We start from the raw sequence: 20,744 nt of genomic DNA on the forward strand, positions 1-20,744 counted from the left end.
ATATGAAATTATCAGATATTTAAAGTACTTTGAGTGGAAAACAAAATAAAAATGGCATTATATTTGTGTACAACATCAGAGTTTTAATAACCATTTTATGTTTATTCTATGACAAATTCAAGAATTCAACCATCCTGTACCTTTTTATTTATCCAATACCACACTATACCATACTGTACTTGTTGTTATGAGAAATACAATGATAAGTAAGGTGAAGTCTCGACCTTTGAGGTACTTATTCTATAGCAACAGGCAAAAATAAACATAGTAAGATAAAGGATGGAAGGAGAAAAAAAATGCTTTCCAGATCAAATGAAGATGGCTGGCAATTCAGGTTTGGAGACAGGTCTTGCAGGGTAGGTAGACAGGGTAGGGATGGTGTGATGATCATTCTAAGTCCAGCTGCTGGCACAGGGTGAACGTTGGGAAAGCAGAAGTTGTCCAGTGTGGTTATTGTATGCCTTTACGTTTCTCAGATAATATTAAGAAAGAAATTTTAGAAAAGTATATGGGACCATAACGTAGAAGACTTTAATGCCCAAGTAAAGAGTAAATTAAACTGGCAATGGGGAGCCATTGAGGCTTTTGTGGGCTTGGAATATAATGATTAGCCTGGGCTTTAGGAAGGTTAATCTGGTGGTAATGCATAGCAGAAAAAAAGACTATCATGAGGATGAAAAATGAGATATGGGTGACTAACAGTAGTTTCTAAGATCTGGAGAGAGCCAAAGTAAGGATGACTCATAATTTTCAAGTTTGAACTCTGAGATTGGTACTGCCAATTATGGAAAAAAGACAGCAGAAAAGCAGTTGTTGATGGGGAGAAAGAAAGTGGCATCTGTTTTAGATAACGTTTTGTTTAAAGATACAGATGGTGTATCCAAGGAGAAATATTAAGATAGATGTTAGAAATATTCTCCTGGGATTCAAGAAACTCAGATTCCATGGCTCTATGCATTAAAGTGAAAGCTGAAGCCATCAGAAGTACATCTAAACTGCAGAGTATACTTCCTGGAAGAGACCTTCATAATACCCATTCTTAAGGCAAGGAAGAAGAGGAGTCTGCAAAAAGGACCAGAAAGGTGGTTAGAGATGTGGTCAAAGACAACTAGAAGAGAGAAAGTTCTATAATGCAAGCAATTAACCTCACAGTTAATGCAGCAAGATAAAATCTAGAAGAATCTGCCTAAGTTTTACTAAATATTGTATGACTCTAGTAGTAATTATCAGTTCATCTTCATATCAAGTAGAAAGTAGGAATATATTTCTATACCAGTTTTACAGATTTGTATATTGTCATAATTTAGTGTGTTGTAAATCAGATTATGCACAAAAAACCCCTGAAAATTAAATGTGTTGTTTACAACCCTTCAATTTAAATTTATTTATTTATTTTTGGCTGTGTTGGGTCTTCGTTTCTGTGCGAGGGCTTTCTCTAGTAGCGGCGAGCGGGGGCCACTCTTCATCGCGGTGCGCGGGCCTCTCACTGTCGTGGCCTCTCTTGTTGCGGAGCACAGGCTCCAGACGCGCAGGCTCAGTAGTTGTGGCTCACGGGCTTAGTTGCTCCGCGGCATGTGGGATCTTCCCAGACCGGGACACGAACCCGTGTCCCCTGCATTGGCAGGCAGATTCTCAACCACTGCGCCACCAGGGAAGCCCTCCTTCAATTTAAATATACACACACGTTTATAAATCTGTCAGTCTCTGAACAGACATATATATTTACATATAATTAAAATAATAAGTATATGTATAATATAGCATATTAAAATTTTTAAATTCCACTAGGCTTCTTAACTTGCCTTTCTATGAGATATGTCATTTAAAATTACCTATATTTCTTCACAACCAAAAGGGAAAGAGGAAAGGAGTAAACTAGAATAATGATAAAGTGCTTGTTCAATCCACTATTAGTTTGCCTTTGTTAGTCCATGAGCCTACCGGGGTGTTATTCCATTTATGGATGTATTAAAATGATTTTCTCCTTACCCTCAATTAACTCATCCTTTTATGTATCCTCATATATGTACGACAAAAAGATATACAATTTCTATTCATTTCCAAGTCAGTAAATCAATTAAAGTATACCAATAGCAGTAAAAAAATTTATATTCATAAAAATAATGAATTACAGAATCCAGGTTGTCCCAAGCCTCGTTACTTGGTGCGAAGTAAGTGAATGACCCCTTTCCTTCGATCTCTTCCCTCAGTTTTGAGATATCAGAATAACGCTGCGTGGTGGTGGCTCCCACAATGCCCAGGGTACCATAAACGTGGTCAATAGGCATAACTGAAATAATCAAGAGATGAATAAGTACGTAGGGAAAAATTTCAAGAATGTTATTTTACAATAATTTAACCTTTACATAAAGCCCCCCAATATATTAAATGATAATTTTAGCAATACAGTTCTATAAATCATCAATTTTATGTGAAAGTTGCCTTTTGAATGTCAAATAATAAAGTACTATTGAAAAATATCATTCCATATATCCTTGGTGTTGAAAGAAAATGAATTTTCAATTATTATCCTTGTTTGATGTTTAGTCTATTTACATGTCAAATCTGCTATGTCAATATGGTTCAATTATAATTATTAGTAAGTATCTGACTATTTCACTGAAAACAACAAGAGTTCCTCACTTCTCACTGACAATGGCAAAGGTAATTTTTTTTTCATGTTGGTTTAAAGCTCCTAAATAGTATAATACTGTTAGGTATAAGGGTATAATTATATAGATTTGGGTCCCTAAAAGAAATATGTAGACCTGCTTCTTTTCATCATAATTTCAGGAAGGAAATATATAAAAATATCTAATACTTCTAGAATATATCTTCTGAACTTCGGAAGAAAGATTAATATATGAATGTCAGCCTGAAGTTTAGGTGCAGCCAACTTATTTTTTATGACTGTCTTATTTAAAATGTAGTATGATTTGGATCATATCATAGGAGAAATGGTTATTACCTTTGTGAATATAGCAAGACTAGGTACACAATTAGTAAATTAAATCACAAAATCAGGATTTAAAAACACCCCAACAGGATGGGAAAAATGAGTCAAACGTAACAGTTAAATGTCACAGGGTTCCATTTAAGTCCCACACCTAAGTTAAAAAAAAAACAAATCCCAAAGGAAGACCTGGTTTGACAGTATTCATTTAAAAAAGATCTGTAATCAATTTTAATTAATTAAAAATTCAGCATGAGTTAATGATATGACATGGTTACCAATAACATTAACCAAAGTTCCAGAGCCCACCCGCCCCAAACTGAGGTATTTGTCTTAATATTTTCTCAGCTTCCTGGACACACATAGATAGTAGACACCAGTCTTGGATCACAATCAGAAGAAAAAAAATGACTGGATTAGAGGCTTTTCATGGGTGGTGCCAATTACAGTAAGGACTCCAAAGTCTATATCACATTCAAACTGGGGGCCATGAGCCCAGAGAAGAGAAGATTCTGTTGGGGAAGAGAGGGTAGCTGAGGAAGGGTGTGATGATTTGTGTTAACTATCTGAATGGATGTCATTTCAAAGAGGAAATAGATGAACTAATTTTTCTCTAGTTGGCAAGTTACAGGAAACTAACTTTCAATCTGAGAAACGTTATAAAATCGGAGCTGTTGAAGCAGAGAAGATGATGCCTTGCCAAGTAGTCAGTCCATGTTCCTAGACAAGTTCAAAGAAAGGGATTTTGTAGTGGGGAGTTTTGTTCTTGAAGGAAAGTTGAACTAATTTAAATTTAGAATAAGCTTCTGTTGTCCAGCATTTAGTGTGTATAATGTATATTTTAATACTTTATCAATATGATAAAGTCATGATTAACACCAAGATATAGGGGATATATCTTGGATTTATCATGGTGCTAAATACACACACACACACACACACACACACACACACAATTGGCTTCGCTATAAGCTACTTCAACTCTTTTAACTCAAACAAGACAAATTCCTCATTTAATTCAGTAATTGAAACTTTACCTGCTGGGCAGCCTTTCATTCCTTCCATCCTCATATAACCAGGGCAGCATTCATATAACACAGTCCTATACATTGGAAGAAAATTAATATTAAAATGGAAGAACTACAAAGGATACATTTTGACATAAACTTAGCAAAACATATTACTTATTGCCGTGATTTATTGAGAATTTCGAAATCCAGTTTTTTTGTTTGTTTATGACATCGAGGTATTTATATTAGCTTGATTTCTCTCTGTAGCCTCATGGCATGGTGGAAAAATTCTAGGATCTTGAGCCAGAAGAATGGAGTTTGGTTCCTAGTTCCACTACTTAGTTGATGTGTGACCGTGAGCAAATCACTTAATAAATTTGAGTCTCAGTTTTCCCAACTATTTAACATGAGTGTAGTAGCTAAAATACTTATTCATGGGTAGTTGTGAATCTCAAATAAAACAATGCTTTGGAAATAGTTTTGCAAACTATAAATAGCTATAAATGTTTATTAGTAAAAGGTTATTAGGAGCTAAGAACATCAGAAAAATGTATTAACTCACTTATAGGTAGTAAAATATGAAACTATAGATGAGAATAAAATTTCTGGCATGGAATATTGGCTTACGGATAGTTAAAAGATAAGAATATAGAGATAAGTGGGAAACTAAATTTTCAAACTGTTCTCTAATTTTAATATAATTTCAAGAATAGTTGGTATTGGAAACATATATAGACCGTAAGAGAGCCTTAGGCAAATATGGTCCCTGAAATAATTTTATTTACATGGCTACCCATAAAAATAAATGTGAATATTTGAATGCCAAGGGATTGATTAAGAATTGCTTATACTTTAGCTTTAGCATATATCATAAACAATAAGAATGAGATACATAATTTTTAGTTCAGGACTAATAATACTTTATGTAAAATAGTAAATAGAAGAAGAAATTGCTAAAGTAGCAAAAATTTCTATAACACATGCTCATATTAATGCACTATATGGTATAGAATTCCAAAACAGGCAATTGCAATTTCAGATGATACTTGAACAATACAGTTGTCTGAGTTAATGCTTTGAAAGCAACAACAACAAAAAAGTAGTTTTTCCAGGAAATTTATGCTACGCAAAACTCAAAGTTCCCATATTGTCAGTAGGACAAATAAGAGTAAAAAAAAAAATCATGACTGTGCATATCTCTGAAAGTGAGAAATTTATCTTCATTTTCTGAATAGTATCTAAAATCTCATGGAAATGCCAACTGAAAATGTCACTGACATTTTTTTGAAGGAGGTCTACAAAATACTATATTATTGAGCCAATGTATATTGTGGGGAATATCTTAAACCTAGGAAACTTCCTGCTTTTCATTAGACCCAGTTACTTCCCCCAGATCCCCAAAGCAGTATTCAAACAGAAGATAAACATTTCTGTCAACTGATACATAAAGTCCTAAAGATGACTTTGGAAATTTTAGCAGCTGCAAGCAGATGGCAAATCAGGCATTCTTCCTGTCAGTGTTACTGATTCCTTTGGTTGTTTGAAACTAGCAGCTAGCATTTACATTTATTCCAGAGCACAGATGTTAATGTGTTTGTGAAAATGAAGTTAAGGGAAATAAGCTAATATAATTAAACAAAGGAGACACTGTTATACTTCTGGTAAAAAGCCAGGCTTCAAAGCAGGATTTTTTTTCTTTTTTAATGGAAAGCAAGAAAGAATCTTGGCATAAGCTTTGTACAAGCGTTGGCATCTCTAACATATTTAGATGGTTAAAGTGAGATTGTATCAGACTTCCTTAACTTCCAGGAAGTGTGTAATAAAGATTTTCCCTAAATATTTCAGAGAGCAGGTCCTTTCTTATGCAGTTAGTGTGCCTTCCAAATAGGCCTCATGGTAACCAAGAATACAAAGAACAAAGCGAGAAAAATCCAGAGCTTTGGAGTTCCCAACTGGGGCCACCTAAATCATGGCCAGGATCCTTGTAACTACTGACTTACACTGTAGTTGTGTGAATGATCCACAAGTCTAGCAGATTTGTGCAAACTAATAAGAATAATGTCCAAGTCAGAAAGTAACATCGGTTAAAACTCTGTTAAGCCAACATGTGGGAATAGGCAGCAATGTCCTGTGGGGTCCTAGTCTTGGTTACCATGGGGAGGCACAGTCCAGATAAGGTTATATGCCTTGAATATACGATTCTAGTAAAATACAGAGAACCCTATGCATTTTAAATAGGCATCTGCACACACCTCCTTTTCACACCAGCATATACCCAATTTGCTTAAAATAGTTTAAATTTAAGTATGATTAATGTTATGAGTTAGAGTTACTTAGTAATTTCACATTAGTTCATTCATTTTACCTTCAGAAACTCTCCAAGTATTAAATCCGCATTTCACAGGCAAAGAAACAAGACTCCAAAATGTTACGTGATTCCACAGTTAGTATTTGTAACCAATATTATTAAGTTAAGAATATGTTTTTTAACAATCCCCCAATCCTTCCACCTATTTAGGGTAACTGAAGTTTAATGATGATGTGCTTCAGATATTCTGGTTCTCAAGTCGTCCTCCACTGAGGTTGCTGTCCAAAGTAATAAGAAGCAGGCAGGAGCCATTTCTATTTTTTCATTGACTGAGGATGACATCTTTAATTTTTTTATCTACAATTCAGCTCCTTCATCTTAAAATGAAGAATTTGTATCAACCTTTATATGTCTAGGATTATATTTCTTCTACCAATATTTATTAATTGATTAAACCAATAAGCTATCAAGTAATAAAAATGCTTTCCAACTCTAGGTTAATCAGTGAAATATATAACTAAGTTGAAAAGTAATCATCTTTTTGGCTATTGAAATAGTAATATAGTGGTGGGTTTCCATTATCACCTTTGGGGACCCCTGGGGATCTGGCAGTTTGGGATGGAATGACTGGATTAAATGAAGATATGAAACTTAAGTCCCTTCCAACTTTAAGCTTTGATGAAAACTCTGGGGTAAACTGGTGTACTTTGTATAATTTCTAAATGAATGTAGGCAAACATTAATTTTTACCTGAAAACCCTGGTATTTCAGATCAATTTGTTCTTCTGGCATTTTTTTAAATAAAATGAGGAAACTGAGGCAAAGAGGTTAATTGACTTGCCTAAGATAAAAGAGGCCAAACCAGGAGTAGAAATGACATAGTCAAACTGTCAGTGATTCTATACCAGCTCACATGGCCATTGCCACAGATTCAGGAATAACATGAGTTCCACTAGTAGAGGGAGAAATTCAGGGAAAATTTCTTTATTCATATGTGATCCATTTTTTTTAAGCTCATAATTTTGGAGAGTATTTTCGAGAACATCGTGTGTATGTCCAAGGAAAGGCATTGGCATTGTGGTGTTGTCTTTGGAACTGGCACGTTAAGGAAAAAATGACACTTACGTTTTCTTTCCACAGATGGCACCTTGATACCAGTTCCTACAAGTGCTGAAGTATTTCTTTTTGGTGCCCAAAATCTGTTGAAGGGCGCAGACATTTGGGCTGGAAGATGGAAGGAAAGAAAGTTAATGTCCTAATGACAACTAGTTTTTCATATCCACATGTCAGATAGTAAAAAAAGAAAAAAAATGTTAATATGTGGATTCGATTATCAAAGATGCAATTCTAAAAAAAGATGTGATTCTAGTCAGGACAAATCTCCTTCTGATCCAATCCTACTGAATCATTGGAAAAACTAAAGTCTATGAGAGACAGAGAGAGAGAGGAAATTATACATCTCTGAGAGTAAAATGCCATTGTTTCAAAAGTTAACCTAATAGAATTAAACAACGTGTCTTATTACTTTTAATCGTAGGTAATTCACTGACCCTTTTAAACCAAACATGTGCTCATTTAGGGTTTGGGGGTGGCCTAGGGCTCTGGAACAATGACAGATCAGACAGCAAAATAGACAAGTTTTACTAAGTCCAAGGACACTGTACTCTGTAATTTTCTAGGTAAGCAATCACAGAAGTAAATGAATGCTAAGATTAACTTAAATAATATGGCTGCACAAAGGAAAATTTATTGCTTTGCCTGGAAGTAATTAGATTAAGACATCCTCTGCCAGAATTTTAAGTGTTTTTCTCCCTTAAAAAGAAGGAAGTCTTATTTGCTCTGTAAGGCAAGGGAACTTTGGAGCATTATGAACATCTCTCTGAGACATTGTGGATGTAGTGCCAAGATCCATTTCAAAAATTAATAATAAATGGTTGGTTAAGTTACTAAATTATGTCTGATAACTTTAAAAATGCTAAGTTGTAGTTGAGTTTATTCTAAGAAATAAAGTTTTTGCAAATTGTACGGAATGCAAAATTTAAAAGCATTCTTAAGTGCTTCAAAAAATTCAGGAAACTGGTTACATTACCTATTGTTTAATTTTCATAATAAATGAAATTTCCCCTAACATAATGTGAGATATTTCAAAGCTGTTTACATAATGAGAGTCTCCAACAATAGATTCTTTCATCTTGAGAACCTCATTCCAGAAATTTGGAATCAAATAAAAGCACAAATAAACTGAATCATAAAGAAATGCCCTATTAAATGTTGTTAATTACATTAAAATCTTACAGTGTTTCATAAAAAGCAATTATACACAAGTTTTTTAGACAGTAATCCTTAAAGTTTAAAACACATACATCAACCACAGAATACTCATTTTTTCCTTTTTCTTGTTACATTGTAATAAGTAGGAAAAAAAAAACCTGAGGTATAAATAAGGAACTGCATGTAGAATTGTACATACAACAAGCTAAGGGAAAAGAAAGTTTATAAAATCAAACCACTGACTTACCCCTGATCCCGGCCCCTGATACGGCTGTGAGCCAAGATCTTGTCATAATGACCATTGGCATTTGCAGGGTTAACCACAACAAGCAAGAACAGAGAGAATATGGGTAAGAGAGGAATCATCTCTAGTCTCTCCGTTGCAGTTAGTCCACGAAGAGAACTGGCAGTGGGCTTTGGAGAGCTCAGAGTTTATATACATGGCAGAGTTCTGGGAGGGAGCTCTGTATCAACCTGGGAATCTGAACTCTCTCCAGAAGGCATCAGCAACTTCAAGTTGCCAGCTAGAATCTGCTTTTTCAGCTATGTTTACTGAGCACACTGAGCCTCTTTTTCTTCTCATTATCAAAAGGATATTTATTTTATTTTTATATTATTTATTTCTCTTTATTTTTACTACCTGACTCATTCCATGTTCGTATTTCTGTTTTATTCTTTTGTGATTTAGAGGGTTTTTATGGGAAATGATTTTATTTACATTTTAAGAATGATTCTGTAATATATCCCTTTCAGAGTGCATGTTCCTGTGCTCAATGAGAGTATGATTTGATCTTATCACATCTTGTCATATTCAGTTCACATCAGAACTGAAAGATTATTTTTCACCAAATAACAAAGGTAGATGTAGGTTGGATAATCACAAGGCAGTAATGGCTGTTGATTAAGAACAAATGTTGAGTGGACATAAACATTCACAGAGTATGGGACAAGAATTTTAACTTGCTGATGAAACATGTAGGAGGAATCACATTTTCCTTGCAATGTGTAAACTGGGGGGATCCCTCCCATTTCACTTCTCTTTTCAGATATCAAGGAATAGATAGAGTTAACATAAATCTGGTTCTGGTAAGTTTCCCTAACTTTTGAAGCAAAGCAGGAAAGAAAAACATGTGTCATTTTGTTTTTTCATTACATACAGGGCATGATGTTCACCATTTCTTGACAGCGCATCTCTTGATAGCCACAGGACAAAAGCATCCCCTGTTGGAAACAAATATTACCAGTCTAACTGCAACAGAATAATGCAATACATATTAAGAAACAGGGGCATTGCCAGAATTCTTCTTCTTCTGTTTTACCAAGAGTAACCAAAGTCTCTTAATGTTACACAGTGCAATTCCTAGCCAAGGGAATATCCACTCTCACCACTCCACACATGATACGTCAACAATTAGCTAAATAACTACAATGAGTTTCCCTGGATAAATAAGTTACACACTAGCCTATCTGATATCAGTATATTAGCTATTAGAACATTACTGATAACAGTTATATAAAAGTCTTCAACTCTAGGCTGGTGAGACATTATAACGTAGATTGCTTATCTTCTAAGATAAAACAATAGAATTTTGGAATTACAGGAAACAAATTAAACTCAAAATACAGAAATCCCTCCAACATCATCACTGTAAATAGTCATCCACTCTTTACTGAGATGCTCTATAAGATTAATGCAACCCTTTTCATTTTAGGCAGCTGTAACTGTTACTAAGGGTTTCTGTAATGAAGCAGAAATCTGCTCAGATCCAATGGGGTTTGATTGGAGAGAAAGGAATGAGGTATAGAGAGAGATATAGACTTGGAAAATATGTATCAAGAGTGAAAAAGTTATTTAAATATGGTCCAGAATGATAACAGATGGACTTGACTTTGAAGGTTGGGGTGAAGGCAGAATTAATATCATGTCATGTTACCTACTTTCTTAACAGCGCCTATAAATTGAAAATATATCGATTATTTTAAAGAACGATTTTGACCTGTGACCTGTGTTCCTGTGACCACAGTTTTATCCACTGGAATGAATGGCTTCCATTCACCCTGACTCCTTCTTTGGTACAAATGGACAAATAATTGCATGAGGAAAGTCGTGATAATGGAAATGCGTTCATATTTCAAAACATGACTTTTCCTTCCTGACAGTAGGTAGAGGTTTACTTTTTGTAAAAAGCATTGTATATATTTATACTATAAAAAGAGTATTCTTAAATCTTTCTTTTCAGAGCTGCAAATAATTGAGTCTTAAATGTACCCATCTCGAGCATCATATTTGGAAGTCAACAAATGCTAGCCCTCAACAAATATTTATATTCAGGGTGAGTAATGCCATCAAAGAGGATCTTGAAAATGAAGGCCAGATTGTACATATAAATTCCATGTAAATTTAGAGGTTGGAGAACATTCCAAAAGAAGGAAAATTTTAGAGTAAATATATTAAAAAGAAAAAAATGGCACTGCAACTTAAAATGCTGAGCCCAGCCCAGAAGGGTGATATTATAAGATACTACATAGTGGGGGAAAGTCCAAGCAACTACTTTAGCCAGGATCCTGACTTCAGGGAAGCTAATATGGAACCCTGGTCCATAGCCAACAACTTGGGGCAGGGTGAGGGGAGGAAATAGTTCCAGAGATTGGGAATACTGTCTAAGCTGTAGAGAAAAGTTTAAACATCTTGAGAGGGACACAATTCTCTCCTTTCTGAGCACTCATCAAGGGTTAATCTCTCTCTTTCACTCCACACAGGACCCTTATTCTTCTGCTTCATGAAAGGATCCTGACCTTGGGTTGACTACATAATTTTCTTAACAGTTTGGAGGAAGTTTGAAACCTTCGCAATTAAATCTGACTTTCAGGGTTGCAAAGTCTGACCCAGAACTGTAAGTCATTAATGAAAAAGAAATGGTTTATTACAGGACCAAGGAAAAATAATGTGTTCGAAAGACAGTGACATTTGTTTCTAGCTATCAGGATGCTAATTTACTGGCAGTTTGCAAATTATCCAGTGGATGTTTGTAGCAGCCTCATAGCCTCTGGAGACTCTGGAGACTGTGATGTGATTAAAGTATCATGCTTACTGTCACCAGCATGTAACCAACATTAAACTTACCTAACAATCTCTGGGATTAGACATGGCCTATGGATTCAACAAACCTGGATACTCAAGCCAAGAGTGGATTTTTTTTTTCTAGAAACCATACTTTTTTTCCCCAGCTTTATTGAGGCATACTTGACAAATAGAAAATGTATATATATCTTTAAGGTGTACAACGTGATGACTGGACACACGAATACATTGTGGAATGATTACATACCAAACTATTGGATTTTTAAAACAGAATTTCCTTGGTTTTGAATGATCCAGAGTGGTTATTTCCCCCAAATAATTTAAAATCCCCTGTTTTTTTAATGTATGGTCTGTGGGATCTTGGCATTTCTTAAGTACTACCTTTCTTTCTTATTGGCCCATTTGGAAACTACAGGTAATAGAATTTACTTCTAAAAGACGATAAGGCTTTGAAGTTACTGCCACACTTTCTTGGGGGCACACTTCTCAGTGTCCAAGCACCTTGGCCAGTGAAGTGCCTAGGCTTCCTTGGTACCTGGGTTTGCAGCCTTGTAAACCGAAGTCCTGGCAAAGACCCAGAGATCTTCGCTTCCTTCGAGGGAGAGAAAACCTTTTGTTAAAATGATTAGATTATGCTGAACTCAGCCAACAGTAAAAGGAATTCAAATTAAGACAAAAGTTAAATTTTGTGATATTTTTCCCTCATTAAAACAATCATAATAGCCAAAATAACATTGAACATCAATGCCCAACTTAAAAGAGGTCAGAAAGGCAATATATAGGCTCAAATATTTGCGGTTGACACATTGTAAAGCCTATAAGAAGTGTCACCTCCCCAGCCATGCCCCCAGTGTATTCCCAATGGATTTTCTCCTGTACGCCCTTAGATCTTCAGGGATGCTCTGGCCAAACATAGATAAGATAATGAAATCATAGTCAAAGAAAGAGATGACTTTCTACATGATGTCTCTTTAATGTTAATTCATTTAGAAGTGAAAGGGCATTCTGTGATAAACGTGGGTAGTGTGCCATCTTTCCTTTATACATTTAGACTCTCATTTTCTTTAAAAGCCTATCAAGTGACAGATTTCACTTTCATACTAAGTAACCAATGTAACTATTTGTCCTTAGTTGAGCTGGGTGTGTATTAGCAGCAATTTTTATTAGCAGTATTTACTCGTATTTCTCTGGAGACATCTAGTGGAGAAAGTACAGTATATGTCTCAAGAAGCACAGATACAGCCTATTATGTTTTGATTAAAATAATAATTATACATATACATATGTCCCCATATCTCTTCCCTCTTGCATCTCCCTCTCTCCCACCCTCCCCATCCAACCCCTCGAGGTGGTCACAAAGCACCGAGCTGATCTCTGTGTGCTATGCGGCTGCTTCCCACTAGCTATCTATTTTACGTTTGGTAGCGTATATATGTCCATGCCACTCTCTCACTTTGTCCCAGCTTACCCTTCCCACTCCCTGTATCCTCAAGTCCATTCTCTAGTAGGTCTCCATCTTTATTCCCGTCTTGCCCCTAGGTTCTTATGACCATTTTTTTTAGATGCCATATATATGTGTTAGCATATGGTGTTTGTTTTTCTCTTTCTGACTTACTTCACTCTGTATGACAGTCACTAGGTCCATCCACCTCACTACAGATAACTCAGTTTCGTTCTTTTTTATGGCTGAGTAATATTCCATTGTATATATGAGCCACATCTTCTTTATCCATTCATCTGTTGATGGACATTAAGGTTGCTTCCATATGCTGGCTATTGTAAATAGAGCTGCAATGAACATTGTGGTAGATGACTCTTTGAATTATGTTTTTTCAGGGTATATGCCCAGTAGTGGGATTGCTGGGTCGTATGGTAGTTCTATTTTTAGTTTTTTAAGGAACTTCCATACTGTTCTCCATAGTGGCTGTATCAATTTATATTCCCACCAACAGTGCAAGAGGGTTCCCTTTTCTCCACACTCTCTCCAGCATTAATTGTTTGTAGATTTTTTGATAATGGCCATTCTGACTGATGTGAGGTGATACTTCATTGTAGTTTTGATTTGCATTTGTCTGATGATAAGTGATGTTGAGCATCCTTTCATGTGTTTGTTGGCGATCTGTATATGTTCTTTGGAGAAATGTCTATTTAGGTCTTCTGCCCATTTTTGGATTGGGTTGTTTGTTTTTCTGATATTGAGCTGCATGAGCTGCTTGTAGTTTTGGAGATTAATCCTTTGTCAGTTGCTTCATTTGCAAATATTTTCTCCCATTCTGAGGGTTGTCTTTTCATCTTCTTTATGGTTTCCTTTGCTGTGCAAAAGCTTTGAAGTTTCATTAGGTCCCATTTGTTTATTCTTGTTTTTATTTCCATTTCTCTAGGAGGTGGGTCAAAAAGGATCTTGCTGTGATTTATGTCATAGAGTGTTCTGCCTATGTTTTCCTCTAAGAGTTTGATAGTGTCTGGCCTTACATTTAGGTCTTTAATCCATTTGGAGTTTATTTTTGTGTATGGTGTTAGGGAGTGTTCTAATTTCATTCTTTTACATGTAGCTGTCCAGTTTTCCCAGCACCACTTATTGAAGAGGCTGTCTTTTCTCCACTGTATATTCTTGCCTCTTTTATAAAAGAGATGACCATATGTGTGTGGGTTTGTCTCTGGGCTTTCTATCCTGTTCCATTGATCTATATTTCTGTTTTTGTGTCAGTACCATACTGTCTTGATTACTGTAGCTTTGTAGTATAGTCTGCAGTCTGGGAGCCTGATTCCTGCAGCTCCATTTTTCTTTCTCAAGATTGCTTTGGCTATTCAGGGTCTTTTGTGTTTCCATACAAATTGTGAAATTTTTTGTTCTAGTTCTGTGAAAAATGCCAGTGGTAGTTTGATAGGGATTGCTTTGAATCTGTAGATTGCTTTGGGTAGTAGAGTCATTTTCACAGTGTTGATTCTTCCAATCCAAGAACATGGTATATCTCTCCATCTATTTGTGTCATCTTTAATTTCTTTCATCAGTGTTTTATAATTTTCTGCATACAGGTCTTTTGTCTCCTTAGGTAGATTTATTCCTAGATATTTTATTCTTTTTGTTGCAGTGGTAAATGGGAGAGTTTTCTTAATTTCACTTTCAGATTTTTCATCATTAGTGTATAGGAATGCAAGAGATTTCTGAGCATTAATTTTGTATCCTACTACTTTACCAAATTCATTGATTAGCTCTAGTAGTTTTCTGATAGTATCTTTAGGATTCTCTGTGTATAGTAGCATGTCATCTGCAAACAGTGACAGCTTTACTTCTTCTTTTCCAATCTGGATCCTTTTATTTCTCTTTCTTCTCTAATTGCTGTGGCTAAAACTTAAAGAATTATGTTGAATAATAGTGAGAGTGGGCAACCTTGTCTTGTTCCTGATCTTAGTGGAAATGATTTCAGTTTTTCACCATTGAGGATGATGTTGGCTGTGGGTGTGTCATATATGGCCTGTATTATGTTGAGGAAAGTTCCCTCTATGCCTACTTTCTGAAGGGTTTTTGTCATAAATGGGTGTTGAATTTTGTCGAAAGCTTTCTCTGCATCGATTGAGATGATCATATGGTTTTTCTCCTTCAGTTTGTTAATATGGTGTATCACGTTGATTGATTTGCATATATTGAAGAATCCTTGCATTCCTGGGATAAACCCCACTTGATCATGGTGTATGATCCTTTTAATGTGCTGTTGGATTCTGTTTGCTAGTATTTTGTTGAGGATTTTTGCATCTATGTTTATCAGTGATATTGGCCTGTAGTTTTCTTTCTTTTTGACATCTTTGTCTGGTTTTGGTATCAGGGTGTTGGTGGGCTCGTAGAATGAGTTTGGGAGTGTTCCTCCCTGTACTATATTTTGGAAGAGTTTGAGAAGGATAGGTGTTAGCTCTTCTCTAAATGTTTGATAGAATTCACCTGTGAAGCCATCTGGTCCTGGGCTTTTGTTTGTTGGAAGATTTTTAATCACAGTTTCAATTTTAGTGCTTATGATTGGTCTGTTCATATTTTCTACTTCTTCCTGGTTCAGTCTTGGCAGGTTGTGCATTTCTAGGAATTTGTCCATTTCTTCCAGGTTGTCCATTTTTTTGGCATATGGTTGCTTGTAGTAATCTCTCATGATTCTTCATATTTCTGCAGTGTCAGTTGTTACTTCTCCTTTATCGTTTCTAATTCTGTTGATTTGACCCTTCTTTTTTTCTTGATAAGTCTGGCTAATGCTTTATCAATTTTGTTTATCTTCTCAAAGAACCAGCTTTTTGTTTTATTGATCTTTGCTATCGTTTCCTTCGTTTCTTTTTCATTTATTTCTGATCTGATCTTTATGATTTCTTTCCTTCTGCTAACTTTGGGGTTTTTTTGTTCTTCTTTCTCTAATTGCTTTAGATGTAAGGTTAGGTTGTTTACTTGAGATGTTTCTTGTTTCTTAAGGTAGGATTGTATTGCTATAAAGTTCCCTCTTAGAGCTTCTTTTGCTGCATCCCATAGGTTTTGGGTGGTCGTGTTTTCATTATCATTTGTTTCTAGGTATTTTTTGATTTCCTCTTTGATTTCTTCAGTGATCTCTTGGCTAGTAAGTAGTGTGTTGTTTAGCCTCTATGTGTTTGTATTTCTTACAGATTTTTTCCTGTAATTGATATCTAGTCTCATAGTGTTGTTGTTGGACAACATACTTGATACGATTTCAATTTTCTTAAATTTACCAAGGCTTGATTTGTGACCCAAGATATGATCTATCCTGGAGAATGTTCCATGAGCACTTGAGAAGAAAGTGTATTCTGTTGTTTTTGAATGGAATGTCCTATAAATATCAATTAAGTCCATCTTGTTTAATGTATCATTTAAATCTTGTGTTTCCTTATTTATTTTCATTTTGGATGATCTGTCTATTGGTAAAAGTGGGGTGTTAAAGTCCCCTACTATGATTGTGTTCCTGTCGATTTCCCCTTTTATGGCTGTTAGTATTTGCCTTCTATACTGAGGTGCTCCTATGGTGGGTGCATAAATATTTACAATTGTTATATCTTCTTCTTGGATCGATCCCTTGATCATTATGTAGTGTCCTTCTTTGTCTCTTGTAATAGTCTTTGTTTTAAAGTCTATTTTGTCTGATATGAGAATTGCTACTCCAGCTTTCTTTTGATTTCCATTTGCATGGAATATCTTTTTCCATCCCCTCACTTTCAGTCTGTGTGTGTCCCTAGGTCTGAAGTGGGTCTCTTTTAGACAGCATATATACTGGTCTTGTTTTTGTATCCATTCAGCCGGTGTATGTCTTTTGGTTGGAGCATTTAATCCATTTACAGTTAAGGTAATTATCGATGTGTATGTTCCTATTATCATTTTCTTAATTGTTTTGGGTTTATTATTTCAGGTCTTTTCCTTCTGTTGTGTTTCCTGCCTAGAGAAGTTCCTTTAGCATTTGTTGTAAAGCTGGTTTGGTGGTGTTGAATTCTCTTAGCTTTTGCTTGTCTGTAAAGGTTTTAATTTCTCCATCAAATCTGAATGAGATCCTTGCTGGGTAGAGTAACCTTGGTTGTAGGTTTTTCTCCTTCATCACTTTAAATATGTCCTTCCACTCCCTTCTGGCTTGCAGAGTTTCTGCTGAAAGATCAACTGTTAACCTTATGGGGATTTCCTTATGTGTTATTTGTTGTTTTTCCCTTGCTGCTTTTAATATTTGTTCTTTGTATTTAATTTTTGATAATTTGATTAATATGTGTCTTGGCGTGTTTCTCCTTGGATTTATCCTGTATGGGACTCTCTGTGCTTCCTGGACTTGATTAACTATTTTCTTTCCCATATTAGGGAAGTTTTCAACTATAGTCTCTTCAAATATTTTCTCAGTCCCTTTCTTTTTCTCTTCTTCTTCTGGAACCCATATAATTCGAATGTTGGTGTGTTTACTGTTGTCCCAGAGGTTTCTGAGACTGTCCTCAATTCTTTTCATTCTTTTTTCTTTATCCTGCTCTGCAGTAGTTATTTCCACTATTTTATCTTCCAGGTTACCTCTCAGTTCTTCTGCCTCAGTTATTCTGCTATTGATCCCTTCTAGAGAATATTTAATTTCATTTATTGTGTTGTTCATCATTGTTTGTTTGCTCTTTAGTTCTTCTAGGCCTTGTTAAATGTGTCTTGTATTTTCTCCATTCTATTTCCAAGATTTTGGACCATCTTTACTATCATTACTCTGAATTGTTTTTTAAGTATATTGCCTATTTCCTCTTCATTTGTTAGGTCTGGTGGGTTTTTATCTTGCTCCTTCATCTGCTGTTTTTCTTTGTCTTCTCATTTTGCTTAACTTACTGTGTTTGGGGTCTCCTTTCGCAGGCTGCAGGTTCGTCGTTCCCATTGTTTTTGGTGTCTGTCCCCAGTGGCTAAGGTTGGTTCAGTGGGTTGTGTAGGCTTCCTGGTGGAGGGGATTAGTGCCTGTGTCCTGGTGGATGAGGCTGGATCTTGTCTTTCTGGTGGGCAGGTCCACATTTGGTGGTGTGTTTTGGGGTGTCTGTGGCCTTATTATGATTTTAGGCAGCCTCTGTGCTAACGGATGGGGTTGTGTTCCTGTCTTGCTAGTTGTTTGGCGTAGGGTGTCCTGCACTGTAGCGTGCTTGTCGTTGAGTGAAGCTGGGTCTTGGTGCTGAGATGGAGATCTCTGGGAGACTTTCACCGTGTGATATTACATGGAGCTGGGAGGTCTTTTGTGGACCAGTGTCCTGAAATTGGCTCTCCCACCTCAGTGGCACAGCCCTGATGCCTGGCTGCAGCACCAAGAGCCTGTCATGCACATGGCTCAGAATAAAAAGGAGGAAAAAAAAAAAAGAACGAAAGAAAGAAGATAAAATAAAATAAAGTAAAATAAGATAAAGTTATTAAAATAAAAATAATTATTAAAAAAATGTTTTTAAGTAATAAAAAAACAAAAACAGAAACGGACAGACAGAACCCTATGACAAAGCAAAGCTATACAGACAAAATCTCACACAGAAGCATACACATACACACTCACAAAAAGGGAAAAAGGGAAAAAAATATATATATATATCATTGCTCCCAAAGTCCACCTCCTCAATTTGGGATGATTCGTTGTCTATTCAGGTATTCCACAGATGCAGGGTACATCAAGTTGATTGTGGAGATTTAATCCGCTGCTCCTGAGGCTGCTGGGAGATATTCCCTTTCTCTTCTTTGTTCGCACAGCTCCCAGAGTTCAGCTTTGGATTTGGACCCGCCTCTGCGTGTAGGTCGCCTAAAGGCATCTGTTCTTCGCTGAGAGAGGACGGGGTTAAAGGAGCAGCTGATTCGGGGGCTCTGGCTCACTCAGGCGGGGGGGGGAGGGAGGGTTACGGAATGCAGGGCGAGCCTTCAGCGGCAGAGGCTGGCGTGACGTTGCACCAGCCCGAGGCACGCCGTGCGCTCTCCCGGGGAAGTTGTCCCTGGATCCCGGTACCCTGGCAGTGGCGGGCTGCACAGGCTCCCAGAAGGGAGGTGTGGATAGTGACCTGCGCTCGCACACAGGCTTCTTGGCGGCAGCAGCAGCAGCCTTAGCGTCTCGTGCCCGTCTCTGGGGTCTCGCGCGCTTCTCTGGAGCTCCTTTAAAGCAGTGCTCTTAATCCGCTCTCCTCGCGCACCAGGAAACAAAGAGGCAAGTAAAAGTCTCTTGCCTCTTCGGCAGCTCCAGACCTTTTCCCGGACTCCCTCCCGGCTAGCCGTGGTGCACTAGCCCTCTTCAGGCTGTGTTCACGCCGCCAACCCCAGTCCTCTCCCTGGGATCCGACCTCCGAAGCCCGAGCCTCAGCTCCCAGCCCCCGCCCGCCCCGGCTGGTGAGCAGACAAGCCTCTTGGGCTGGTTGAGTGCCAGTCAGCAACTATCCTCTGTGCGGGAATCTCTCCGCTTTGCCCTCCGCACCCCTGTGGCTGCGCTCTCCTCCATGGCTCCGAAGCTTCCTCCCTCCCCCGTCTCCGCCCGCGAAGGGGCTTCCTAGTGAGTGGAAACCTTTCCTCCTCCACAGCTCCCTCCCACTGGTGCAGGTCCCATCCCTATTCTTTTGTCTCTGTTTTTTCTTTTTTCTTTTCCCTACCCAGGTACGTGGGGCGTTTCTTGCCTTTTGGTAGGTCTGAGGTCTTCGGCCAGCATTCAGTAGGTGTTCTGTAGGAGTTGTTCCACATGTAGATGTATTTCTGATGTATTTGTGGGGAGGAAGGCGATCTCCCGCGTCTTACTCTTCCGCCATCTTGAAGCTCCTCCAATAATGGTCTCATATAAAATATTTTAAAAGTGATTATATTCAAATCATTTGATTCAAATCAAATTCAAATTAGATTTATTGTGGTCACCAGAATAACTTGTCAAATCCGGATAAAAAGTGAAAAATCTGGTCTCATTTTTGTATGTATGTAGCTGAAGAATGAATTGCTTCATTTTTTTATCTGAGTTTTTGTTGTTGTTCTACGCTGACATAGGCTAATGACAAGAATAAGGACTCGTGACTGACTTTTCTAATTCAAGTAAATGATTGGAAGTAATCACTTCCACAGTCTATTTTCACTTAGTGGTTCACCCTCACATTTATACGTCCCATATTTCTCATCTCTGGCCTGCCTGATGATATTGACATGTGCTTTTCGTCTTTTCCCTCATTTAGATTTGGATGACTTTGTTTCAGAGGCAATTAAGACCCTAGTCATCGTCTGTCTCCCAGTTACAGGTAACTTCCAATATTCTTTCAGATCAGATTGAAAGATGAAGGGATGGATAAATTGCTGCTTTAAAAGAACTCTGTAGGGCTTTCCTGGTGGCGCAGTGGTTGAGAGTCTGCCTGCCAATGCAGGGGACGCGGGTTTGTGCCCTGGTCCGGGAGGATCCCACATGCCGTGGAGCGGCTGGGCCCGTGAGCCATGGCTGCTGAGCCTGTGCATCCAGAGCCTGTGCTCAGCAACGGGAGAGGCCACAACAGTGAGAGGCCCGCGTACATAAAAAAAAAAAAAAAAAAAAAAAAAAAAAAGAAGGAACTCTGTAGACATCTATACCGTAAAATACTAGACTTTCAACATCCCACCAGGCACGTTTGGTCTGCTGAAAGAATGATCTGAATTACGGTAAC

The 20,744-nt window shown here is 37.2% G+C and overlaps 1 protein-coding gene and 1 long non-coding RNA gene across 5 annotated transcripts in view; one reads left to right on the forward strand and one right to left on the reverse strand.

Moving 5' to 3' along the window:
* Positions 1-8,980, reverse strand: part of POSTN (periostin) — a 34,359-nt gene extending 25,379 nt beyond the window's left edge. For 2 of the 4 annotated variants that reach the window (XM_081214561.1, XM_081214562.1), the window contains exons 1-4: positions 8,790-8,978; positions 7,397-7,495; positions 3,991-4,055; positions 2,133-2,290 (exon numbers count right to left, since the gene is read on the reverse strand). In XM_081214561.1, the coding sequence (XP_081070687.1) occupies positions 2,133-2,290; positions 3,991-4,055; positions 7,397-7,495; positions 8,790-8,908 (441 nt within the window). In that variant the 5' untranslated portion in view covers positions 8,909-8,978. Of the gene's footprint in view, positions 1-2,132; positions 2,291-3,990; positions 4,056-7,396; positions 7,496-8,789 lie in introns of all 4 variants that reach the window. The other 2 variants (XM_081214560.1, XM_081214563.1) reach the window with 2 other exon arrangements.
* Positions 8,981-10,788: 1,808 nt separating this feature from the next.
* On the forward strand, positions 10,789-20,341 carry LOC308605277. The gene is made up of 3 exons (XR_014013671.1): positions 10,789-10,875; positions 11,303-11,436; positions 20,286-20,341. It is a non-coding gene; the product is annotated as an uncharacterized lncRNA (long non-coding RNA).
* The last annotated feature ends 403 nt before the right edge of the window (positions 20,342-20,744 follow it).

The sequence above is a fragment of the Mesoplodon bidens genome (genome assembly GCF_964165515.1).
Source record: "Mesoplodon bidens genome assembly, chromosome: 17".
NCBI lineage: Eukaryota > Metazoa > Chordata > Mammalia > Artiodactyla > Ziphiidae > Mesoplodon > Mesoplodon bidens.